Source organism: Manacus vitellinus, unplaced genomic scaffold (genome assembly GCF_001715985.3).
Source record: "Manacus vitellinus isolate BGI_N305 unplaced genomic scaffold, ASM171598v3 scaffold_50_pilon, whole genome shotgun sequence".
NCBI lineage: Eukaryota > Metazoa > Chordata > Aves > Passeriformes > Pipridae > Manacus > Manacus vitellinus.
The window spans coordinates 5,619,857-5,647,096 of NW_021940612.1; the positions used below are offsets into that span (position 1 = coordinate 5,619,857).

Genomic DNA, 27,240 nt, shown 5'->3' on the forward strand with positions numbered 1-27,240 from the left:
AATAAACATCTGCCAGTGAAATGACTGTTTTCATTGCTGGATTGAACAGTTATATATACCTACAAGGAATAACTTATTTGCGTGGTAAAGACAGATAAAGACCACAGTTACCAGGCAGCTCCCAGTGATGGATCAGCCTCTCAGTAGCCTGAAGAGAATGGTTGTGACTGTTCTGGGCACCTAGAAAAAAGGGAGTTTATAGTGAGGAAACACCACTGTACAAATTGATTAGCAATGTAGTGTTAGCAAAGTTGTTGCTAACACTTGAAGGCAGGGTTGTGGGTGGGACAGAGACATCTCCTTTGCAATCAGGACTGAGGGAATTCTGTCATAAAACAGGAGAGTCTCATGGATCAAAGGAGAATTGAGGAGAAAGGAGGAATACAGCTGGGAAATCTGTCCCTGAAGAAAAACAAACTGAGAGAGGGGCTGTTCCCTGGACATTTGGAAGCAAGGACTCCTTCATGACCAATAAGGGAAGACTATGAAAGAAAAAGTGATTGAAAAAAGACCAAGACATTGTCTGGAAAAAGAGTAGAAGACAACAGTGAAATACATAGGGAGAGATGGGTATACAAAAGTAAGGAGAGAGAGCAAGAAATTAAAGGATGAGAAAGGAGGACGGACAGATTGAGTTCCTTAGTCTGGCCTGAGCACGACCTGGTTAGTTAAATTGGATGGTTAACTTAGAATATGCCTACTCTCAGGACATCTGAGGATCTGGAGATATCTCAGACAGTGGTTATTCGAGCCAAACTCTCTAGACTGGGAATTACATTGAACAGAAAAAGACATACTACTTGTTTTATAAACAATTCATTATGTTCCTGTAGAGACAAAGAAATACATGTACCTTGTTTTTCTGAAGGCTTATGCTTCTCTCCAGCTGCTCCACATCTGAGGAACACTGAAACATTAGGAAGGATCATATTATTCAGCTGTGATTATACAGAATGAAGAGGTCATGCTCTATGTTCAATTTCAAGCTACTACTACAATCTGAAGAATAATTAAAAATAATGATTACTTTTTAAATTGCCTACAGCTTTTACAGTTTTATTTGTTTTCTCTGCTGAGCTGCAGTCATTTCCATTTAAATTCATGATGCAGAACAGGATATGCAGGATAACCAGAAAAATAATCAAATCCTCAAAAGTCAAAGGGAGAACATAATGTGCCTTCTGACTTGTTCCCTCTGGTATTTGAAAGGTCTGTAAATACTTCTTACAAAATTTTTGAGAAAGGCTCTTTTATCTGTGAAGTGCCTTCATAAATTATCCATTGCAATCCCTTCAGAATGTGGAAGAACACATAGGTGTTTCTGACAAATATAAATTTTCTGAAAAATATAAATTACATTAACACATACAATACAACATTTTCAACATTTTAACAAGGCAGAACACGGACCTCTGCATGCTAAAATTTAAACTTAAGTTCAGAACACAAGACTTCCAGTGAATTATGCCCTCTTGATAAATGCCTACATTGTTTGCTGTAGGGAAGGGAAGGGAAGGGGAGAGAAGAGGAAGGGAAGGGAGGGGAAGGGAGGGGAGGGGAAGGGTGAGAGAGGGAAAGAGAGGGGAAGGGTGGGAGATGGGAAGAGAGGGGAGGAGGAAGGAAGGAAGGAAAGAAAGGAATGAATGGGAAGAAAGGAAAGAAAGGAAGAATGGAAGAAAGAAAGAAAGAAGTAAAGAAAGAGGGAAAGAAAGAAAGAAAACAAGAAAGAGAGAAAGAAACAAAGAAAGAAAGAAAGAAAGAAAAAGAAAAAAGGAGTAGGCCTAGTCCTGCTTTCATGGAGGTGAATAGAGAGATTTTTACTGATTACAAGGTCAAGAGGAAAAATAATTCACATACCATCACTATTTGACACTCATATTGCCAGTGTCAGTCACTAAGCCAAAACCATCTTGATGTCAACACTTAACAACTGCACAAGTATCGGTTGCTGGAAAGATAATAGGAAGACAGCCTTGAACTGACACTGCCTATGTTGCATCATTTTAAGCAAAAACCAGATCTTATTTCAGTCTGTTTCATTCTGTCCCCATGTTAAAGCCTCCTTTGTCTTTGGGGTATGGATTTTGCACTGTTGGCCTCTGAGGAATATCTTGGCAGAGACACTATGAGAACCAATTGAAACTGTCTGCCTGAATAGTTGTCAGCTTCTTAAGTGGCATAAGGAAGACTGTGGTGTGGCAGTTTTCAGGTACAGACTCACCTACCCAAAAGTATTGTAACAGCAGAAAACAATTAGCCTCCACCAAACTGTTCCTGGAAGATTTGATATTATATCCGAGAATGCAAAAGTTGAACAATTGCTTTAATTTTTCCCAAGTTATGCAGGAAGGCCACTCAGATCCACAGTGTTTCACTTAGACGTGCATGCACACATGCACACACACACCCACACACACCCAGGATAATACATAAAAAATTGATACCAAGCTGTCCTAGTTAGAACAGCTGGGACCAGCTCATCACTGTGTGGGTGTAACCCAAAACTGTATATTCTGTACCCTGCCATGCCATTTCCCAGAACCTGTTAACAATAAACCATTTACAGCAGCTGCCCAGAGCACACCTGACTCCTCAGGTTATAAGATGGGTGTTAAGAGGCCTGTGAGATAGGAGGATACTCCCGTCCTCACACCCACTGTGGAACTCCTCAACCTGAGGGAGGTACTGGGCACTCCTGCCTGAACCTGAGGGTATATAATCTTGGGGTCTTGGGACTTCTGGTACCTCTCGTAGGATCCAGAGAAGGACCAGAACTTGGACTGGACTGCGACCACCTCTGTCAACCAGACTGCAGTCACCACTCTCGACCAGACTGCAACAGCACTCCCAACCGGACTGTGATCACCAGCCTTGACTGTGCTGCAACCAGCACTCTCACCAACAGGTTTTTTCCTCTCCTTTTACTTTTTCGACTCAGGGGGACCACGTGGGGCTCAGCACGGGGAGGGGGGTCCAACAAACACCACTCTGTTCATGCCCCAGGGTGGGGTGCTGGGTTTTGTGGATTAAAACCAATTGTTTGTCTGTGTAATTGTATTTATTGTATTATTTTCATTAAATTGTTATTCTGACTTATAATCTCTTTTGAGTTGGGTTCATTTCCCCTGCTGGTTTACCTTTAAACCAGCATATAAGCCCTAAAGTACTTTGAAGTAATGGAGGTGGGAAGGAGGGAAGAAATATTGAAAGTATTGCTTTGGCACAGATTCTCCCTTTGTTATTCAAGCAGGACCAAAGATGCACTGGTAGGGTAGTCTCTCCACACAGAATGGTCACAGTGTATCAAGCCATTAGCTGCAGCAGATCCACAAAAAGAGCCTGTTAATACATTTCAGAAAAAATCTACTGCTAAAAGCAAGGTGTCATTAAGTTGAGAGGAGAAAATTGTATACATGAATCCAGATCCCACCAAAATCCAAGAGAAGTTTCCCACTGAATTCAATGTCAGGAGCAACTAAAAATCTTGTAAGAATTAACTACATCTGTGCACATGGATCTGAAAGCATTCTGAAACACCTGTCATGATTTTGTATATGTTTTCAATATTTCTTGCAGATTTTGTGGAAAAATTAATCTTTGGTGTAAATAAATGCAGGAGATTACTATTATTTGCCTACTTTTGCTTTGAAAAACATCTTTTTTTATGTCCTATATATTCATGTTTCTATTATTTACAAATTATTTCAGAGTGTAATGTCTGAATTCTTATTTCCAGGAGCTGGCTCTTAGAATTCAGGTTTTTCCTTCTTTTATTTTTTGTTTAAGTTCTGTTCTGTTGTTCCTGAAAAATCCCATTTGTAGTACTCCAAGACATCTATAAATAATTATCAGTACAGACTGCTTGCCATCAGAACTGTAGAAATCAGGGAAGTCTTGAATGTTCACTGGTGTCTTTTTCCTGAAGTAGTGTATCTTGCACATATCTCTTCCCCTTCCCTCTCCCCAGAGTATTTGTCTTGGATCAAAAAACCTGGCAAAATCACATAAGGGAGTATAACTTTTTGCCATGGGTCACACACCTGCACTCTTTGTGCCCTCCTGCAACAGATATTTTTTACTTTGATTTAGAGAACTGTTCTGTATCTTAAGATATGAAGATATGTGTAGGATTCTCATTCCTGTTCTTGGTGATTCAGCATTGTGCATTTCAACATCTATTTGTGAACAACTGCTACGAACAGACTCATTAGAAAGAAAGCTGTGTTTGTTTGCATGCTGTAGCATCCCAGTTGTTAGATGTTACTGCTAACAGCATAGAAAAAAATGAGAGATGTGTTCTTGCTCCAGAAAACATGGGTACTTTTACTGCTCATTTTTCTTATTTGTGAGAGATGACAATACCTGAAAAGCATACAGGAAAATTTTCACAATAATGGTGCAGTGACAAAAGTCACAGTTTGGTAGCCATTGAACTTCATACAATGCAAAAAAATCATCCTTGGAACAAAAACCTTACAATCTAAACACTGTATGAGAAGTAATCACAGGCCAGGTATGAAGATAAAAGCATTATCACATAAGAGACAATTAATTCTATTCTCAATTCTCCCACAATAATGACAGAATACATTCCCTTTGGATTGATATGTAATATTATGCTTATCTTCTATAATGTTTATAAGACTGTAGAAATCAACTGCTCCATGAAAAAAACACAACCCTCTAATTTTCCACTTCATGCCTTGATTAATAGAATTGTCCAAAAGTAGTTAAAAAATGTAATTTGTCTGAACACTGTGTTATGACATTTGAATAAAACAGATAACTAGGAGGGAGAAAGTGAACCTAAGGAAGCTGTAACCTCTAACGAACCTAACCTAAGGAAGTGGGTATACCTCTGCTGAGTTTATGTCCAGCACCCAATGCCAGCCAAATGCCAGTCAATCTCTTTCTAGGAAGTCGTGAAGACGAGGAAGAATAGTGAAAAATACCCAATTCTTGAAAAGTCAGAGCTCATCAAAAAGCTTCTCCATTTCTTTTTGCATCAGAAGCTGTTATAGGTTATAATCTGAGAGGTGAATTTTTTCTTTCCCTGCTTCACTGCAAGAAAAAATGGACTGAGTAGGGGGAAGGGAGCCGATTAGCATTACAAAAGGTCTAGCCGAATTCACTGCGTTGTTGGCTCTCGGGGTGAGACGGGGGTCTGCCTGCACGCAGGCATTTGGGGAGAGGGACTGGGGGGTCTGGTTTTCCTTTTGGCTGCTCATCCTGGTCAGCTCGACTTCTCATCCTGCTGGCTTCGGCGTGCCTGACCGCCCCGCTCCCCGGATCTGCTGTGCCTCATCGGAGAGTTTGCGTGCCCGCGGGAGAGAAGGGGGAGTTTTTTTTTGAGACGCCATCACTTGAGACAGCGGTGAGTCCCACGGGAGTGTACTGCCTGCCTCCCCTTTCTCCCCCACAGAGGGAAGGACCCCCCCTTTCCTTCCCGGCCCCCCCGCAGTCTGTGACCGCTCCCTCAGCTCCTCCTCTGCCCGCGGGGACCGCCGGGCCCACAGCGCCCCCTGCCGGCCACCACAGAGCTGCAGGCTCTGCGCCTCCAGCCACCCGACAGCGCCCCCTGCCGGCCACGGGTAGGGCTGCGCTGAAGGACAGGGAAGTGTTCCTTCGGACTTGTTTTGTTTTCCTAGGACTACTGCCTAGTTTTTTTGTGTTCTGTTACTGGTTTTGCCAACATACATATATCTTTTAATAAAGGGTTGTTATTTCTTCTGTTTTTTCCACACTTCCTCGATTAAAGCCCCTTAATTTTGAATTTACAACTGCTGAGAGAAGTTTGATCTGTCTCATAACTCATCCTCTTTAGCAAACATTCCAGAGACAGAAGCTTGGAAGTGGTTTGGCATTTTGGATTTCTGCAATCATTTGCCCGTTTTCAGGACCAGATAAAAAGCACAGAACAGAATGCAGGAAGGACAAACAGCAGAGCTGAACAATAGTTTCCACTAGTATAAGCAAAAGTGCTCTGATATTTGGGAAATCCAATAGGAAGCTTAGAACAGGGGAATTGGGAAAGGTGATTTGCCTTTTGAAAGGTGTGGACTGGAAACTTGCTGTCACCCAGTGTCAGTAGGTATCTGTTCCCACGAACAGTCTGGAACTCCGGGGTTCCCTTTGTAGGGAGCCTGGAGCGCACTGCTACCAGCTAAGGCACACACAGGATGAAGAACAGCCCACTGAAAGGGATGAAAACGGTGAGGGTGAAGACCCCGCTAAAATTGAGCAGTTATTCTTCCCTTGCTGTCCCTCTCTTTATGAAAAATGCCAGACATTGCAAACAAAAATTGCCATTCAAATGCTGTTCAAGCCCAAATGCATGTGGAATTCCATTAAGTACTTACATTTTTGACACCATATGGAAGCAGCATATCTCTGTTAGAAGTGGCAGTAAAATGCATAGCAGCTCATACTGCTCACTGGCAGATCACTCTATAGGTGAAAAGCTGTACTGGTCATGACAAAAAGTAATTTTAAAGTATTGTTTTATTTTAAAATTTGAGTACTCTTTTGAGGGTTCCCCTGGGATGAAGACAGAGGTGCATACTCTGCCACATCAGACAACTATGGAATTCTTCTGTAAGAAAAAACTGCAAAATTTTAGCATCATAAAATTTGACTAATAAATGGCCAGGCAGCCAGTGTAAGCACAATAATGGTGTGGCTGGAGACTTCTTCCACTACTAAAGGTGGTAATTTAAATAAATGGGAATAGTAATTACAATAAAAAGAAAAAAGCAAACCCAAAACCCAACAGTAGCAACCTACAGAATATAGGATTTAACTAAAAAAAAAAAAAAAAATGTTTCTTTTACATGAAAATTCAGTCTCATTTCCTGCATCTTACTTATAGTTCCTATTCTTTTTGTCCCATTACCTGTTGTGCAGATGACTTGCATATTGAACTGTTCAATGTTTTCATAAACAAGTCTTCTTGAGCTGTTCAAAAAGAGCTATAAAAACAAGGATACTGACCTGGTCATGCAAGCAAGTTGTTTCTGTAAGTTCTGTAAGAGCTCCAACAGAAAAGTAACTGTTGCCTTTCCAGGCTCCTGACCGGATGAAGGATTTGTTTCTCTCTCTCCAGCATCATGAGTATGCAATTGTATCAATGATCTCTCACATTTTTCCAGAATTTATTACTTCACCTCCTACTGTTCAGAATCTTCACGTAACAGGAAAAGGAAGCCTAACTTTAGAGATGGAAAGACTATACCTAAGAGAAAACCCCAAGTGTATCATGAGCATCGTACACTACAGTGTATTAGTGCCATGGTACAGCACTCAAGTGGAATGGCCAGGAATGCCCTTTGACTCTCACACTCAAACTATCTCACCAGTTAAGAAAAAGTTTTATGTCAACAGTTACTTTGGTCAACATCATTATCCCGCATTAAAACATACCATAATGACTTTTTGGTACATAAAAGCCTTCAAAATATATTGATCTTGCCTGCCAGAATTTTTACCCCGAGAACACCGTGTTGTGAAGTTTAATAGAAGTCTGTGCATTTAGTCACCCTTCTGGGTATGTGAAAATACCTTACATATGTAGTTAACTAATTTTTTTCCCCCATATGTTTCTATGCTCTTTCAATGGTGGAATATAATACTATCTGGAAATGTTTAATATTTTTGAGAAACATTAACTCAGGTAACAATAGTATTGCATCTACTTTGTAATCCCAGCACACAAACCTGTGCTTTAGTACTTTAAAAAATTGTTCAAGATAGGAATATTTCATGGTTATCAACAGGCAATATTTATTATTATAACTGTGGACTCTACACATATAGTTCCATAAAATTATAATAGACCAATCAACAAAATCATGTTCATATGCAACTGTAAATAGCACTTTAGCAGAAGTTTAACACGTTGTGCATTAGTTGTCTTAGTAAGGTGACAACATAGATAATTATTTCATGGGAATACAACTGTGCAAACTTTCACTCAGGGCATACACACAAACACATGAAAAGGATTGCTATACATGCCACAGGTTTAAAATAAACCTCAAACCAATCCCCCCCACCCCAAAACAAGTTAAATGAGTAAGTACCAGCACTCTTAGCAACCACCAGTGTTACCATATTTGAAGTCTTATTTGAAGAAATGCCCCTAGACTGGCGTTTTAAGTGTAATGCAGCTATGTTATGTTTTTGTTTGGCAAGATTGAAAGACTTACAGCACTACAGAAGCACTTAGCCAGTATATTACCAGTGATGTCTGAATTACTACATAAAGTAACTCTGTAGAATACTTGACTATTGAAGGAAACAGTGTTTTTATTTCAAAAGGTGACATACAACCAAAATTCAAGTATTTAGTGTTAGACTATAGGTAATTCTGACTTTCTGTTCCTGTGCACTACATAAAGCAGATGAAGCATTATTTCATTTTTCAATTTTTATTCTTCCCTCTGGCCTGGGGAAAGTATAAAGGGAAGAACCAAACTATAGCTGCAATTCTACATCTACGGCAGTTGGTGACAGGCATATGGGCACAACTGTCCAGATCAAGATGACCTCCAGATTGTCAACATGCAGCCTTAATACTCTCAGTTCTCTCCCATCTCAACACCTTCTTGTTCTTGACTGCAAGATCCCTGTTGCCCCTTACTTTTTATTTGCACCCGTTTCACCACCTGTTCCAATCATTTGCCCAGGCAGATGTTATCTTCTCTCATGCACAAGTGAGCAGCTTAGCTGCACAATGTCATCTTTGGATAATCAGGACATAAATGGGCAGAACAGTTCCTCTCTCATAACAGGTTTTGGGAACGTCTGGAGAGATATTTACACTTCCACCTCAGCATCAGTGAAAAAGGGCTGAAGACCATATAAGCTCGAAAAACACTTGTTTAATAAAACCAAATTCTGATTAAGTACATTTAAATTCCAAAGAAAAAAATGGCCTCTTGTATATTTTAATTACTGTCTAGATTAAAACTATTATGAACTACTAATTTTTTTAAAATTAAAAACACATTTTCTCCTGTTACCAAGTTAACCTCAAGACAGGAGTTAAACAGAAGTTACCATAAGCTTTGGTGAAAGAATCCTATACCTAGAGAGTTACAAAGAAGAGTTCAGACTGTAACAAAATTAGTAGCAGGCATGACTACAAAAGAAAAAAAAAAAGTAATGAGAAATCTAAAATTTGTCTCTCAAAAAAAGCATTTATAGCTTTTGGTGCACACACAGAGCACATCTTGTGAACATGGAGAATCAGAATGTGGAGGCTGTTTTACCAACTTTGCAATTTAATTGAGGAATGACAAACAACAGAAGGGTGAAAAACAAGGCCCACATGTATCGCGATTTAGTCCTCCAGTGCCTAAATATTTCTTGATTTGAAAATGACCAAGTACAGCAGAGACTGTGCCTTCAACAAGGAAAGGAAAAAACCTAAATTTAGGCTAGCCCTCTTCAAAGCATTTCTACAAGCAGTGTAACCACTATATTAATACATGAACAACACTTCTATTTCCCTGGATTTAAGGGCAAATAAACCATCAGAAACGCACTTGTAAAAGGATGAAAGCATCAGAAAACTATAAAGCAAGCAAGGACTGTGTGCCTGTATATATACATTTCTATAAACACACACACAAATGGTTGGGTTTTTTTGTTCATTTGTTTGTTTGTTTTCTTCGAATCAAAGCAGAACACAGTGTATTCTTTCAAATGGTTTTGGATGGGCAAGTATGAGTAAGATGGATAAAGAAAATGACAAAGGAAAAGAACAGTGAGATTTTATTTCCTTGGCCAAGTGGAAGTACAGAGATGTTACTTGCAGCACTTACTGTTCTTACCTTTTAGATCCCAACTCATCACAAATTACAGGATAACTACATCAGTGGTGGAATTTACCACACAACTTACATTTTCAAAATTATTTATTTTTCTTAAGAGTATCCCCACTTTACACAGGCTACGAACCTGAAGGAAACACATCTGCTTCTGAATGTTGTAATAGTATGTGTTTTGGGCAGTTCAAAGTCAAAGAAGTAGTCCTGAGATTTCAGATGTTAAAGCTTTCTCCACAGCCACATGTTCCTTTGATGTTTGGATTATTGAAAACAAATTCACTGGACAGCTTATCTTCTATATAGTCCATTTCAGTTCCTAGAAGTGTCAGCTGTGCCTTCTTCTCAATAAACACTCTAACCCCTTGAAGATAACAGAAAAAAAGAGGAATTACATACAGCAAAACCATCATTCCCTTTGAAATTCTCTTTTGCCAGGTGATTAAAAAAAAAGGAGCTAAATAAGAAGACTACCAGTATAACTTGGTTTCCCTGGTCTAATTTCATCACTGTTTTCACTCTACCTACAGAAGTTTGGCAACAGTCTAGAACCGTTACTTGTGTGTGGACATGCATGTCTGTATTGTGATGGGGGACAAAAAATAATGATACTGAGGAAAATAAGCTGTAGAACCTGTGAACGAATCTCAGCTTCAGTACACAATTCCCATGCATTACAGACAGTAAACCATTTCATACCCTTCTTAAAGTCTGTGAATCCAACAAGATGACCCAAAACTTTGAAAAAACAAATGTTCTTCTCTCAGAATGATTGGTTTTTCCCCCCCCCACCACCAAATGTTTTTCTGCTGCATCAGAAACTCACCATCTTGAACTACTTCTTCATCAGAGTCTCCTTTTGATTTTGTATACTCTAATGTGTAAGAAAGTCCATTGCATCCCCTTGTACGAACACCCACTTTCACACCCACCTAAAAAAAAAGACAACAAAAAGCCACCACCACATGCATGACTTCTCTTTTAAAACATATTGTGGAACATCAAGTTAAAAAGTATGCAGAACAACAAAATGCTGACATTTATTATTCTTCACTGCCTTAATAGAGAAATGAATTACCTTAATGGATTAAGAGGTAACATGTTTTTCCTTTTACAGATTTGACTGCCAAGGTAAAAGAAAACATCAGATACTTCCTGCTGTGGATCAAGCCTTAAAGGATGTTAAAGTTTTGAAATAACACATTGTTGGCATCCTTGTAGGTACCGGGTCTCATAAAGACAGTCAAATTTCAAAGACAGTATTTTTGTGACTTTAAGTTGAAGTTTACTCAGATGCTAAATCAGGTACTACGTAAAGATTATTGATGGTAACATAATTATAAAGCTGTGAGACCAGACAAGGGCAGCTAACAGATTTTCACAGAACTCTTGTAATGACACCATCAGAAAATTTAATTCAAACTGAAGTTCTGAAAAAACTTTGATTTCGTCACTACCTTTATTGCCAGTTTCACCTAAAAAGCAATCCCTTCAAGTATGTATATTTGCTTACTGTTTTAATTGACCTTAAAAGCTAACCTAGTCAATGTTTGTAACACAGCATTCAACAAGTCTGACAAAAAGAGTATATCTGTAAGGAAAGCGCTGAGAAAAGGTTTTAATGAAATCGAAAACTATCTGTGCACAACAATCTTTCAGAAGTATCTGTACCACCTTCCACACACCAGTGCTTCATAACTGAAGAGGCAAATTTTGTTATCTATCTCTGTAATCAATGTTATGATAAAAATGTATCAAAACATATCGCCTGCCATCAAATGGGCTCTCAGACAAACTACATCTGATCCTTTCAGACTAAATACCTTTCTCTACAGGAACTGCTACCAGTAATGTGCTGGAAAATGTAAACACCATTCATGGCAAGGGAATGACTGACCATGTAATTTGTAGGCCCAAGGCCTCCTTAGGATGGTTTAAAACATTAGAACAAATAGTCTAATGAGTTGCAGATGAGCAGGAAGCAAAACAAACAATGGGTCTTGTAGGAAAGAGAAAAGAGAAATAATTCTTCTTGTAATAGTAATACTTACAGTAAAGAAAATCTAATGCTTTTTTTTACAAAGGAAGACTGTGTCTTTTTTTACAAAGGAAGGCTATAAAGGAAGACTCTGTGTGTCTTTTGCTGAAGAAGAAAAGATGACAAGCTCAATTAGTTATTTGGGGAAACACTGATTACATGAAAAATACATTGTCTGGCAGGTTTCCTAAGAATTAGATGTTTTCTAATGCATATGAATATAACTTTATTATTGTATACTTCACAGTGAGAATTTCTAAAAGAACTTAAATTACTTCTTAATATCAACAACTGAAGATCTCTTTCCCCTCTAGAAGTCACCACTGTGCCGTACTAAAAGGCTTCATTAAAATGTAGCTCCAAAATATCTGAAGCTTAAAACTTCTTCAGTTTTTTTAATCTCAACAGTAACTGTACAGTGAAATGTCATTACAGTTGGTTATTTCCTGCATTTCATTTCATTCCTGCATTTCATTTTATAACAAAATGAAGCTTGACAGAGAATTGCATTCCCCTCCAAAAAAAAAGATGTCAATATCACTAATGAGCACCTCAGTGTTTATTTCAAACTTCTAAGTTAGCCAGAAATCGTTTGCAATCATGAGCTGAGCTGTGCTAATACCTTAGCACAATGTACAGACTGACTCTGTCTATCTATACTTACATGCTCAGGTTTATCTTTCAGAAGCTCTTTTATCTTCTGAACAGCAGATGGGGTCTGAAAGACAGAACCATACACATAAATTTGAAATTATTCTGTTTGTTTATTTGCTGTGTTTGCATGTATTAAAGTGTGCAGTGTACTTAATTTCACTGTAAAAAAATTTTATTCCAACTCTGTGTACTCAGATTTTCTTAGTTTACATTTGTCTTCCATCTGCAAAGTCCCCCTTCAGCATTAGCCACCTATCAGTATTGACTATTCTGTGTTCTACTTGCAACTGATGCCTGTGTGTATCTGAAGATACACACTCTGCTGTAAAACAGATGTCTGTTGAAACTAATCCATATAGAACACAATAACTCTTCACTTGCCTCCTCACCCACCTCAAGAAACGCAGTGCTTAAAAGTAGGGGCTTTGGTTGTTAGAATCATAGAATGGTTTGGGTTGGAAGGGACCTTAAAGATCACCTTGATCCAACCCACCTGCTGTGTGCAGGGAACCTTCCACTAGACCAGGCTGCTCAATGCCCCATGCAATGTGGTCTTGAACATTGCCAGAGATGGAGCATTCACAGCTTCGCTGAACAATCTGTTTTAGTGCCTCAACACCCTCACAAAGAAGAATTTCTTCCATAAATCTAACCTAAATTTCCCTCTTTCAGTCTGAACCCTCTACTCCTTGTCCTATCACTACAGTTCCTGACAAAGAGTCCCTCTCTGGCTTCCCTGCAGGCCCCCTCTGGATAGTGGAAGGTTGCCATGAGGTCTGCATGTAACCTTCTCTTCTCCAGGCAGAACAGCCCCAACTTTCTTGGCCTGTGTTTGTAGGGGAGGTGCTCTGCTCCCGTTATCAACTTCGTGGCCTCCTCTGGACCTGCTCCAACAGTTCCATGTCTGTTTTGTGTTGGGGACACTAGAGCTGAATGCAGTACTTTGGTGGGGTCTCACCAGAGCAGAGTAGAAGGGCAGAATCATCTCTTTCACCCTGCTGGCCACACTGCTTTTGATGAGCCCAGGATATGACTGACTTTTTGGTCTGCAAGTGCACATTGCTGGGTCATGTCCAGCTTCTCATCCACCAGCACCCGCGAAGCTTCTCAATTAGGCACAGGAGGGCTTATGGCCTACTTCTCTCTTCCCATTATCCTAGAGGGTGACTTTACAGCAGATAAAATTCACTGTTCATGCAAATCTAGTTGTTGCAGAAATTCAAGAATACAACACAAGCATTAAAATTTCCATCACATGCCTACAAGTTTCTAAGACACTGAGAAAAGCAAAAGCATTAGTAAGATGAAGTTCTTACACTGAGCCGGCTTAAACATACAAAGCAAACCACAAACAGCCTTGCAGTAGAAAATTTTTTCTAATTACTGCTCCCACTCTTCGTTTGTTACAGAACCACTACTGAAAAGGCACCACCTGCTCTGACAAACGACTGAACTGTGTGCGCACACAATCTGCCCCTGCTCCTGGAGGGAACTGACTGTACTTTCCTCTGCACTGACCCCTCTCACGACCAATTAGGCTGGAAAAGACCTCTGAGATCATCGAGTCCAACCCATGACCGAACACCAAGTTTTAAAGCGTGGCCTCCCCAGTACGGCCGCTAGTACAGAATGCACTTCCTTTATTATTAACAACAGGACATAAATCCTTCGTGGAAACAACCTATTCGTCAGCTTTGGTAGGTAATGCATTTCCTTTTTAAAAAAATTTTAAATAAATGCATAAAATACACTTCCTGGGGTGCCTGGGCAACAAGGCCCCGTGCACGAAGGGCCGCTCTGGTCCTGCCCTGGGACTCCGCGGTTCCCCAGCCGGCGCGGGGGACCTTCTGTCAGCGGGATTAGCGAGGAGCAGCAGCCCCTGAACTCGAAGGGGGAAGGACAGCCCCCCGGCCGCTCGCAGCACTCCCCTCCGAGCATCGCCCGCCGCAGGGGGGGGGGCTCCGGCGCCCGCGGTCCCCCCGCGCTTCCCGCCAAGCAGCCCGGCCCCGTCCTCGTCCCCACTCGCCTCGCCAGGGCGGCCGCCTCCCCGGACCCGGGGCGGGGAGCCGTGGCCATTTCCCGCACCCCTGAGGAGCCTCGGCCCCGGGCCCTGCCCCGCGCCCACCGCGGCAGCTACAGGGTAGGAGCGGCGCGGGTCGCCTGATCCTGCCTTGCTGACGGCGCGCACCGTAGCGACGCACCAGGAGAGGCCATCCCGCCGCCCTGGCCATCAGCAGGGCCGCCCGCCCCACTGACCGCCACCGCGCACGCACCGCCGCCGGCCCGCCTGACGAGCGGCGGCTCCGCCGGCCCGGGCGGCCCCGCCGGCGGCGGGCTGCGCGCTGCGATAAAGGGCCGGCGGGTCGGACGCGCTGCTCTTCAGGGTGCACCCGCGGGGGACGCAGCGAAAACAGCTGTCTGGTGTCACGTGAAAAGGGAAGGTTTTTCTCGAATCCTTTAATGTTTGATTAGTCTGTCGGCGCCCCTGAAGGACTCACGTTAACTGATGATGGAATAACAGTCTTTATTGATACAGAACGTTAAGGGGTTGGAATTGACCTTAAAGATAAAATCCAGCCCTGGTATCCTGCCGTGGGCAAGGACACCATCCGCTAGACCAGGTTGCTGAAGGCCCTATCCAGCCTGGCTTTGAACATTGCCAGGGTTGAAACATCTGCAACCTGCTTGGGCAGCCTGTCCCAGCATTTCACCAACTTCACAGTAAAGAATTTCTTCCTAATATCTAACCTAAATTTCCCCTCTTGTTCTATCACTACAGTTCCTGACAGAGTCCCTCTCTGGCTTCCCTGTAAACCTCCTTTAGATACTGGAAGGTCACTCAGTTCTCCACACAACCTTCTCTTCTCCAGGCTGAACAGCCTCGACTTTCTCAGCCTATCTTGGAAGGGGAGATGCTCCAGTACTCTTACTAACTTCGTTGCCCTTTTCTGGACTTGCTCCAACGATTCCATGCTCTTAAGTTGGGGACACCAGAACTGTACACAGCACTCCAGGTGAGGTCTCACCAGAGAAGAGCAGAGAGGCAGGATTGTCTCCCTCAGCCTGCTGGCTATGCTGCTTTTGATGCAGCCCAGGATTCTAACAAGGCAAGTTTCAGTGGTTGCTGGTGATAATATCTGACTGCAAAAACGTATTCAAAGCAACCTATTAACGAGCTCTAATCCCAAAGAAAAGCTAGCTGAAGATAGTAATTCAGTGTGCATAGAACACTGTTCCTACCTGATAGGCATCCCCATGGGGGAAAAGATGGGTTCAGCCTGTTGACTGACCCCAAAAATTATGATGGAGTCTTCCCTAATTTCCCCCTATTCTTAACTCACTTTTGTATTATTTCCTTATGTTTAGGTAGAGCTTGAGTGACTCCAATCATACATCTTACTCAGTGAGCAGTGGTCATACCCTGGGGTGGATATCTCAGTTAGTACCTGAAATAACCTTGGGATGGGAAATGCATCAGTCCAAGGAGAATGATTTCACCATGGTTGCTGATTCAACAGTGGGATGTCTTCCTTTATCTCTCTTGGTTTTCAGCTGCCGTGCAGCTTATCAGCTAGAAAGTACCACCAAATTTCCTCCTGTGCCAGGGAGCATGGCTTACAGTGTCTCCGTTCTGCTCTACACACCATTTAGTCCTGATACTAGAGTTTTGAAGTGTAACAGGACTAGTACAAGAGAATGTACCATGGAAAATTACCTATAGCTGAGCCAAGCAATTTAAAGAAACTAGCCAAGCAAAGTAAATAAACAATGAAGAATGGGACCAAAACAGCCAGGTGGGCAACACCCATTTACTCTGTAACCAGGTGTATTGTCTTAAAGATGTTCATAAGGCAGTCACTTAGAACTTTGGGGGCTCCAGACAGAAATGACCACCAGAGACCCCTGGTGAAGCCACTGAGAGATCTTATAAGGATATATGCTAATAAGTGTTGGGAAATGTCATAATATGTAACAGGAATGCAGAGAACAAAAATTAATAATCATGTAATGCTGACATATCAGCTGTAGCGAAGATACCTCTGTGTGCACTTTGGGTTGGGATAAGGCTGTTTATTTAAAGCAAAAAGCAAACTGTAAGCTTATGTGCGCAAAAGTGAAGCGAAGCGAAAGATAGCAGGGTTTTTTCTCTACTTCCCATGAGCAGCGATGGTCAGACACTCCCGAGCAGCAGGGCTTCAGGACATGTGATGATTCCTCAGCAGGCAGCCATTGGAGACAATGAATGCCTGCCTTCCTGCTCCATGCTTTAGCTTTTCTATCTGAGCTGACATCATATGGTATGGAATACCCCTTTTTGTTAGTTGGCCTACTTGGGTCCCCTCCCAGGATCTTGCCCTCAGCTAAGGAAGGAATGTTACAGTGCCGATGCTGTGCTCAGCAGTAGCCAAAACAGTGGTGTGTTATCGACACCCTTCTAGCTACCAATGCAAAGCACAGCACTGTGAGGGCTACTGTGAGGAAATGAACTCCAGCTCAGCTAAACCCAATATAATCACTCACAGTCTTTATGCAGGCATAAAGGGACAGAGTATGCAAGTGGCTCAAAAGAGGTCTTCTAAAACTATTTGTTTATTAGTATTTATTACTACATTTTATTAGTATGAATTTAGTTGTAAACTATTATCTTATTACTGTTACTTTTAATATAATTCCTTTTCTAGAAACTTTTTACTAATGCAGTGTGTCTATGTGCAAAGTTGCTCCCTTGAGAACATACTCTCATGAGGCAAACAGGGTATCTTCTATGTCAAGAATTGTTATGAAGAACTTACAGGTCTCCAATTTTAATTTTCAATCTCCTATACTTTACAACTTAGTCCAGCAGATATATATGCTATGCCTCCTCAACTGCATTTCTTCTATGTCAGACATCCTGTAAATTATGACTGTGGTATTTAAAAACTTTTTAAACAAACAAGGGATTGCTTAATAGTTTAATGTCTGTAATATATATCCCAAGTTTAGGCATTTCACTTCAGGGCTCTGAGATTAGCAACTATATAGAATTAGTAGTTGCATAAGGAAACAGCATCTTCAAATGAGAAGACTCGTGGATCTGCAGAATGAGTTTTTATCCAGATGCAAGTTTAGAAATTTCACTGTTGAAAATGTCACCACTGAACTACAAAGTATCACAAAGATAAAAGGGTGAGTATACATAAATCTGATTATGTTTTTCTTTTAAAAATAACTTCTGTCTCTGAGATTAAGCCATAGTCCCCTAGAGGTTTACACAATTCATTCTCATCAGCAAAACTGGAACTCTGAACAAAGGGTTAAACAAAGCACACAGAATTCATGTCAGCCTTTTTTTTATATATATGAGTGAAAAACTACAATAATTAATTTATTTTGGAGGGAAGAACTGACTTTATTTCAGATGATGAAATATGCTCTAGAAGACAAAGTTGGAATTATTGTCTCTTTGTTGCTGGCTAATATTTTGCTTGAAAATATGTTTAGAAAAGTACACAGAACAAATTCTTTGTGAAAGTAGCACATCTAGAAGTTCACAGATAGCTGACTTCAGATGGATGAAAACCAAAGCACGAGTTAGGATCCCAGTTCCTTAAGACCACTTTGGCAATTCTAGTTTTCAACTTTAATAAGAATAGATGGACAAGGAAAAAAAAATTGAACATGATATTTCTAAAACAAAGATAATTCTAATAACTCATCATTAATTTTACATTTATGTCAGGAACATTGAAAACTACAACCTCAGAAAAATTACAAGATCTTAAATCTGATTTTTTTTTTAATTTATTTCAGACTCATAAATTAACAGTGGTTTCCATTTTAACATGTAATTCATCCTTTCCTGAACAAGATAAAATGGTACATTACCAGTTCTGGAAGGACTTCAAGTAAAGCTCAAGTTCATACTACTAATGAATGTAAATTCTTGACTGGTACAAGGATTCTCTTCACATTCTATGAAAACAGACGTGTGTTTTTCCCCATTTGCCAAATATAATAACTCTATTCCTTAAAATACTTCTATTCCTTTTGTCTGTATCCCCAAGGCCTTGAAAAAGATTCTTAGCAGCAACAAAACAGGACAGACCTGTTTCTTAGTCTTTTTTTCTGCTTGAACACAAGCACAGCAGCAAATGAACTCCCATGAAGTCACAGAACAGAAAAAAACCTCACAAAATCTCAACGGCGCTCCTTGGCCAGGGATTGTTTTACTAGTGTCTATGTTTTCAGTTCTCTACAGAAATTAAAGATAATGTACCAATCTACAAACATTTCAAACACTTACACAAGGATTCAGTAAACAATTAACATTAATAAATATAATTTGCTCCTTCAAAAAAATTAATTTTTGAAGAAAATATAATTTATTTGGCTTGCACACAATTTTAGTGCAGTTTAAGATGGTCAGGTGGAACAACAAAACGTTGAAACCAGTTCATTTTAGTACCTGCCCTTTTCTAGATGATTTACCTAGTAAACAAATACAAAACATCACGGCTTTCTATTAAAATGTTTAAACAATCTATTTAAGAGCAGGGTTCCATATTAGAATCCACAGTTGCTTGTACAAGCAATCTAAAATAAAACTTAAGTCGAATGTTGTCTGTGCTGCTGTCCTGTGAATCCAGATGCTTTAGCCAAGGACATTTCTTTTAAACGAATGATGGGCCTGTACTGCAATTTACCAGGGCTTAATAACCCTCATGATTCTTGCTGGGTCTTCTTCTGTGAGGCTTTTCCCTGAGTCATGTATTTATTGGAAAGGCTGCCTAAGATTGGGAGGAAGAAAGCATCACACTTTAAAGGTATTGTTTTTTTCTTTCTTTTTTTTAAAAAAGACAAGGCATAAACCAACTGAAAGAATCAGAAAGGAGATAATTACTGTTAAGTCAAACTATAATGAAAGGACACACAGATCAATTTTAGATCATTACCTGCTGAAGGACAGTAAGAAATATTAAAATACAAAATTGAAAATCAGCATTTTTTTCAACTAAACATCTAGTGACAGATCACTTTGTGTTAAAAATCCCCAAACATAGATTTGAAAAAGCCTTGCGGTGAAGACAAAATCCACTGTGTCTTCCCAACAAAACTGATAATTTGAGATAGTTAATTGCAGTAAAGTCTTTACAATTTTTGGAAAACTAATTAGGTCTCCCTTCAGCTGCCTCAGTAGAGATTTGTATATTATAAACCCAAGCTGCTAAAAGGTTTGCAGAGTTGTACTAGAAACTCAAAATAATTGAAAAAAACAGTTGTTTTTAAAATCTTCATTGTACCTGTTAATAAGTATGTGAAATTACTGTAAGGAAGTTACATTTGTAATCATGCATCTGAAGCAAAACATCTCTGATCCAGAAAGAATACATAAAGGCCTTTATAATATAATCTCACTACTACTTTTAAATGTAATTCTAACTTGTTTGCATTTTGGCAGCTCAGACCAAGGATGTAGTTTGATTGTCTCTCCCAAGTTATTTTATCATGTATAATTCTAGACAATTACTCTGAGGAAAATGCCCAAGAAAGCACTCCATGTTTTGTCCCTGAACAACCAAAGAACCCCATCTGTGCCAAAACAGGAAAGAGATACTGATAAAAACCCACCATATCCTTCACAATAAAATAAGTGCACAGAATTTTTATGCCCAAGTTTTGCTTCCAAAACAAAACTTAAAAATTGTACATGTTTCCAGCTGAAAAAAAAAAAAAAAGAGTGTCTTCAATCTATCCAGACTGCCACTATGTTCAGCAAATTAGGCAGAGCTTCCATATGGAGTGATGGAGAATCATATAATTATAGAATAGTTTGAGTTGGAAGGGACCTCTAAAAGTCATCTAGTCCAACTGCCCTACCATGAGCAGGGACATCTTTAACTAGATCAGGTTGCTCAGAACCACACCCAACCTGACTTTGAATGTTCCCCAGGATTCGGCATCCACCACCTCTCTGGGCAACCTGTGCCAGTGTTTTACCACCCTCATTGTGAAGAACTTCTTCCTTTAATCTCATCTTAAAGTTGACTCTCAGTTTTAAACCGTTACCCCATGTCCTATCGCAACAGTCCCTGCTAAGAAGTTTGTCCCCACCTTTCTTACAGGCCCCTTTCTATAACTGAAAGGCCAAAATAAAGTTTTCCTGGAGCCTTCTCTTCTCCAGGCTGAACAACCCCAACCTACTCAGCCTGTCCATAGGAAAGGTGCTCCATCCCTCTAATCATTGTTGTGTCCCTATTCCGGACTCGCTTCAACAGGTTGATATCCTTCCTGTGCTGGGGACCCCAGAGCTGGATGCAGTGCTCCAGGTGAGTTCTCACCAGAGCAGAGCACTGCCCTCAACCTGCTGCCAACACTGCTTTTACACAGTTTCTAAACTGAAATGAAGAGATACAAACCTGACTGGGGACTCAAAAACACTTTTCCTTTTTGTTTCTTTTTTTCTTCATGTATAAGCACTCCCTATAAAAAACATACACACATCAACAAAATTGAAATATGTCATTCCACAACATAAAAGGTTTTCCCTGAAAGTCATTCTTAATTACTTTATATGGACTTTAAACCATATAAAAAATTAAAGATCAAACAAAAGGGACACTTGGTGTTTACCTGATTTAATCTACCAGCATGTTTGACAGTACTGGGCAAAGAAGGGGATCCACACGACACTTCTGGTTTTGAGCCACCTGAAAAAGTCATAACAATGAGTTGCTAACTTGAAACTAGTTTCCATTTCGGATATCATAAGAGAAGAATATCAAAATATTTGCAATCTAGAATCACAGAAAATAGAAGGTAAGACAGTGTAAATTTCCTTAATTTTATAACATGGAAAACTGACACAGGTGACATGTTAGGAACCCACCCAGAACCAGGGAACTTAGAATGAATGAAGATATGGTGATAAGTGAATTGTCCGTAGTCTTACAAAATGTAGCAGATCAAAGAGCAAAGTCTGACCTCTCAGGTTCATTTGTTCATAGTACTTTATTCAACTAGAGAGAACACTTCAGGCACTAAGCAAGCAATGTAAGACAAAGCCCAACCTATAGCAATTCCTTTCAAATTCAAATACAGAAATTCCCAAAATTCAGGTAACAGACAAAAACGCCTACTCCAGAATTTATTATTTTAGACATATATACTGTACAGCCTAAGCACAGTTCCCCTATGATGAATGCTAAAAACCATTAACTACAACTCAGGCATATTCCCCTCCACCTTAGCAAACTCAGTATCATGGCAAACAGAATGGCAGAAAGAAAAGCTGAACGAGACAAGGTCAAAGATAAACAAACTCAAAAGTTAAATTTAGACTTGACATACACCTTCAAAAGGTCAGAGGCTGAATGAAGCATGACTTCAATTTTTAAACATCTTTTCTGAACATCCAATACTTCTAGAGGTCTATCAAACTAGGAATCCTTCTAAATACCTTCACAGTTCTGAATATATTTGTACCACTTTTCTCCCTCTTCCAGTATTTTAACACAGTGTTATGCCCTCTTTCACTAAATACATCTGATTATGAAGGGTCTCCTGACCTAAGCCAGACAGAATGTTTTTGCTAGTAGAGAAAAGCTGGTTTGAAAAATGTTTATACACAAGATTCCTATCTGTTCCTTTAAGAGGTCAAGCCATGAGTAATCTGTAATTCCAGCCTGAATTTAAATGGACTTAGGTTTACCTACAGGGAACTGTGACACAGTGCTCCTTTGGAACCTAACCACAAATACTATCTATTGTCTTAAGCCTCAGTTTTATCTAAGAAAGATATTCCTTCACAACACAGATGATCCAAATTATTTAAAGGATGACTTAGATACTGCTAAGCAGAAGTATTTCATTTTTTCATTCAGGTCTGTCAGTCAGGATCTGTAAGACGGACTGCTGTATCCCTCCAACTGCTGAATTGGCAGAAATATTCTTTATTTTATTTAATTCACAGTATTCCATCTGAGCAATCTGTATACTTTCATACTGACTTCAGGTTCATATGGAATAATTCTGGTTTAGGTGATGTGAAGAGCTACATAATGCTAGCTTTTGTTGCAATTATGATGTACTGGAATAGAAGCTGTAATCTGAAATGTTAGCAAGCTCATATATTGTGACAACACCGGAAGCAATTTCAACATAACTGATACTCATACCCTTTTCATTACAAATATCTGCTAAGGGAAACCATACCAGATCCCCTGGGATGCAGCAAATTTCTGAATGAAAGGTGAAGATGAGGAGAAAAGAGGTTAAATGTGACTGCATTTAAATAAAAAAAGATAGCATTTACATGATGCCTTTCAAGGTAAAAACCTTACCTGTTAGTCAATCCTCAAAAAATTACCAAAAACCTATAAGCGCTGTTTAAACTACTCAGCCTGATCTGTTTCATACCTGCAACTCCTTTATAGTGTGGGCATTCCTTTTTAATATGACCTTCTCTTCCACAGATAAAACAACGTTTTTCTCTTAAGTCTCTGTCTTCCGGGCGCTTCCATTTCTCTGCTGATTGCTTGGGAGTTTTCTCCCTTCCAGTTTCCACTATTGCCCTTGCTACTTTCCTCTTCTGAGGTGTACATACATGCAACTTCCCCTCCTTGATTGAGCTCTCCTTTTCTGTTGATTTATTATGCATTTCTTTGTCCTCTTTGCTTCTTTTCTCCTTGACTTCAGCATACCTCTGTGTACCTTCATAATCACGACGCCGTCTTAGTCTGCAGAAGCAGAGAAATGCTGCAGAGTTCACAGGCCTTACATTCATACACAGAGTCAAAAAAAACAGAATGAAAAACCACGTGCTGTCCACAGACAACAGTAGTTTTTCAGTGGGTTAAATAAAGTGAATTCATGTACCTTTCCCTTTGACTCTCTTACCAAACAGTGCTACACTGATGTAACATATATTTATAACTTAACCTTACAATTAGATGACAATACAGTCCTAAATTCTAATAGTTATAACTCGAAAAGTATAAACATGACTGAAAATCTGGGCGCTCAAGTTGCAGACAGTGGAAGAAAAGACACACGAAGCAAAATGCCAGCAAAGTGTAAAAAAACAGGGCTGCTGTTCTATTTTTTTTCCTATTTGTACAATTTGATCAAAACTCAGTTCCTTCCTTCTGAACCTGTGCATATTCACTCTAAAAGTAGAGACTAATGCCTATTGGGATTAGCTTCTAACATTCTATGTAACTTAAAGATCTAGCAGTGGGGAAACAGCTACCACTGCCAGACTTGTTTCATCTAACATCTTTCCTTATACATGACCTAGAGAAGGAGACATCAGTGAAACCTCCAAGACTGAAGATGTTACTAGGCTCCTCTGGTCATGAGATGCAGTGCTAATTGCAAGCAACTTGAAAATACTTCACAAAACTGAATGAACAGGCAAAAGAATGGCATGAACGGGCAAAAGAATGGCATGAGCTTCAAGTCTCACCTCAAGCTGTTAAGTCTCACCTCTGCCTGGTAAGATCATGGAGCAGATCCTCCTAGAACCTATTGCTAAGGCATGTGGAAAACAGACAGGCAAATGGTGACAGCCAACACACCTTCACTAAGGGCAAATTATGCCTGACAAATTTGGTAGCTTTCTATAAGAGGGCTACAGAGTTGGTGGGTAAGGGAAGAGTGGCTGATATCATCTACCTGGACTTGTCCAAAGCATTTAGCACTGTCCCACACAACATACTTGTCTCTAAAATGGAAAGACATGGACTTGACAGATGGACCACTCACTGGATAAGGAACTGGCTGGATAGCTGCACTCCAAGCATTGTGGTCAATAGCCTGGTGTCCCTGTGAAGACCAGCTATGGGTGGTGTTCCTAAAGGTCTGTATTTGGACCAATATTATTTAACATCCTTATTAGGGACATAGCAAGTTAATGGATGACTAAAAAGAGATTGGCTTCAAACAGATACAAGAAAGTATTACTTTACACATCGGTCAGAACTCTTATGGAACTGGTTGCCACAAAAGACTGTTAAGGAAACCAGGACAATCAGGTTCAGGAAAAAAAACCCAAACAAACAACTAAAAGGACGAAATCATAAAACAAATCCAGTCCACAAATGAGCATTACCAGACCAGGGCATGTATATGCTCTAACATCTCTTATACAGCAACTGCAGATGCTGAGGGAATAAGTAAGAAGAGACTACAGAAAACAGACAACTAGTTTGCACTCCATAGACAGCACCCCTATTGCAATGAATGGACAGAGGACTCAAATGTATCAGTGGTTTTACCCGCTAAGGCATTTCTGTTCTTAGATGCATAATCCCACGTACTTTCCCTCTAATGTTTTGTTGAACATAGCTGAGTATGTGCAATGAACTGGTGTTTCACTTTAGAATGCAAGATTAAAAATCCATGTGAGATAGTAGTTTAGACATTTTGCACCACCTTCAGCACTCTTTAATTTCAAACTATCATCAGCTACTGTACTTGCATTTGCTGAAGTTGAGTAAATGTCCAAATTAATAGTCTCAAGAATATAAGTTCACAATTCTCTAATGTGGAATAGAACAGCTACTTCATTCAACCCAATGTATTTTTTTATTTAGGTGATTTTTAGTTACAGCTTTTAACATAGATAGACTTTAAACAATGGTTAGATTTTGCCATCCATCTTACAAGTGAGCATAAAGGCTTTTTCAAGATTTCATTCTTTTTAAGTTTTATTTGTCAGTTTTCACTATTTTATAGACATGAAGTCTTTAAAGAGATTTGTCTAAACTAGAAAACAAAATGAAACGATCAGTTTCAAGTTTAGACATTTCATAACAGGAAGAGCAACAAAAGCCATATAGCCAATTTATCTGTTGCAAAAAGAAAATTGTTGAATATTTGACATGTGGTTGTTCAGGGTCAGGAAACATTCTCTTGGATATAAAACAGAACATTGTTCTCATATGTGTGTGCTTACAAAAAATAATGCATTCTTGTTTTGCTTTTTGACATGAATTACAGGATTCTGTGAACATGATAAAATTGTGTCTTGCTGGCAGCGCAGAGTTCTGGTAGTAGATGCTATTGAATAAAAAAAGTATAAAATGCATCCATGAATGCTTTTCACAGAACACAGTTATTGAGCTCTGCTTTTCTCTTTGACTACTCCTTTCCTATATAATGAAGTGCAGAGTCAGCATTGCTACCTTAAGCTAAACAGTTTTGCAACAATACCATCCACCACTGCCAAAATTGGTACTGATACATCTTAATTTCAACAGTGAAGGAAATAATCTGTAGTATGTACAAGTTTTGCTTTAGCATTACTATTCTAATCTTTCTCAAATAAACCTAAGGGAAAAAAGTTACACACAGACACCAATACTACACTCACTTTCGTCTCATGGGACAATCTTTCATGAAATGGCCAATTTTACCACAAGTTCTGCAGCATCTATCATTTGGTGCCAATTCTCCTTCTGTTAGTACCTCGGGATCAAAAAAGTACTCCTGTAGAAGAAATCATGCATTTAAAATGAAAATCCATACACTTGGGAATAAAGACAGATACGCAGACTGTTAAAACAACAGTAAGAGCTACAGAAAAGAATAAACTTGGTGTCTGCAGCTGAACCCTGAAAGACTTGTGAAGTTAACTGGCCACTGACCTCTTCTTTGACAGGCAGCCTACCAACCAGGTCTGCATGCTCTTTTATAAAACTGCAGTTTTAAGAAATGGTGGTTTTGATCTGGATTAAAATACGTAAGTCTGTACAATGAAACTGTGACTTGACTAGCATTCTGCTTACCAACATATTTTACATGCAAATAACATTAAAACAGTACTCATCAATAACTCACATAAAGGTTTTTAGAGTACTGTGGAAATGTAAGAGAAATAGTTTAAAGTAACTCTACTCCTGCTAACAGTAAGTTACACGCCAAAAAGCACACACATACTCCTCTTAGAAGAACTTACCATTTTTGATGGGTATTCTTTAGGAAATATTTTTATAGGGGTACCGAACACCCTTCTGCCATTGATAAAAGCCTTCATTATAAAATTTGTCACTGGGGAAGAAAAAAAAAAACCAAACTGAAATACTCATCTAAATATCAAACCAGAAAGTAAAATGACATCTAAGACAAGATTTCCACTTTGTAACCGAAATTGTTAACAGAAGACTTACTTTTTCTTGACAATCCAGCTCCAAGATTGTGGTTCAAATCAAAGGGATCTGTAGAAAAAACATGACAGGCATCACTAAGTCCAGGGCAAGATCGGTAAGGCAAATGAACAACCCAAGGCAACTATTCCAGATGCAGAATTAAGACAGTGAAATTGATCTGTTCACAGATCTACTGGGAACAAATTAAGTCCATGGACAAAGGATCACAGCTGTCCAGCTGTGAACCAACTGAATTATTGTAAAAGAGTAAGCTGAACGTGCAAGCAAGAGAACAGAAATTCTTTCCATGAAAGTGAAATGGGCCAGAAAATGATTTACAGAACACTTCTAAAATGTGTCACTGCATTTTCTTGTCAGAGACCATAGTGTAATATTTAACAGTGTAATCATACACAGGGTTAAATAAGTAATGTAAATATGGGCTCAGCTAAACTTAGTATTTTTGAGAAAACCTCAACTGCATTACAATTAATTGCTTTATCAAAGCATTTCCTTAAATCTATTTTTCTGTCAGTTACTGTCATAATGAAAAGTATGAAGTCTGCTATGCAACTTCTTTTCAGTAGCAAAA

At 39.5% G+C, this 27,240-nt stretch overlaps 2 protein-coding genes across 4 annotated transcripts in view; both read right to left on the reverse strand.

Moving 5' to 3' along the window:
* Positions 1 to 8,859: 8,859 nt before the first annotated feature.
* Positions 8,860 to 12,607, reverse strand: ISCA1 (iron-sulfur cluster assembly 1; the record flags this gene model as incomplete). The annotated part of the gene is made up of 3 exons (XM_029962901.1): positions 8,860 to 10,191; positions 10,654 to 10,759; positions 12,530 to 12,607. Coding segments are annotated over 3 exons (333 nt in total), but the record flags the coding sequence as incomplete, so codon positions are not given.
* A 5,283-nt stretch (positions 12,608 to 17,890) lies between these two features.
* TUT7 (terminal uridylyl transferase 7) overlaps positions 17,891 to 27,240 on the reverse strand; it is a 34,624-nt gene continuing 25,274 nt past the window's right edge. For all 3 annotated transcript variants that reach the window (XM_008934194.3, XM_018080962.2, XM_018080961.2), the window contains exons 23-29: positions 26,670 to 26,717; positions 26,459 to 26,550; positions 25,874 to 25,989; positions 22,918 to 23,237; positions 21,133 to 21,209; positions 20,919 to 20,982; positions 17,891 to 19,289 (exon numbers count right to left, since the gene is read on the reverse strand). In XM_008934194.3, coding sequence (XP_008932442.3) covers positions 19,222 to 19,289; positions 20,919 to 20,982; positions 21,133 to 21,209; positions 22,918 to 23,237; positions 25,874 to 25,989; positions 26,459 to 26,550; positions 26,670 to 26,717 — 785 coding nt within the window. In that variant the 3' untranslated portion in view covers positions 17,891 to 19,221. The remainder of the gene's footprint in view (positions 19,290 to 20,918; positions 20,983 to 21,132; positions 21,210 to 22,917; positions 23,238 to 25,873; positions 25,990 to 26,458; positions 26,551 to 26,669; positions 26,718 to 27,240) is intronic.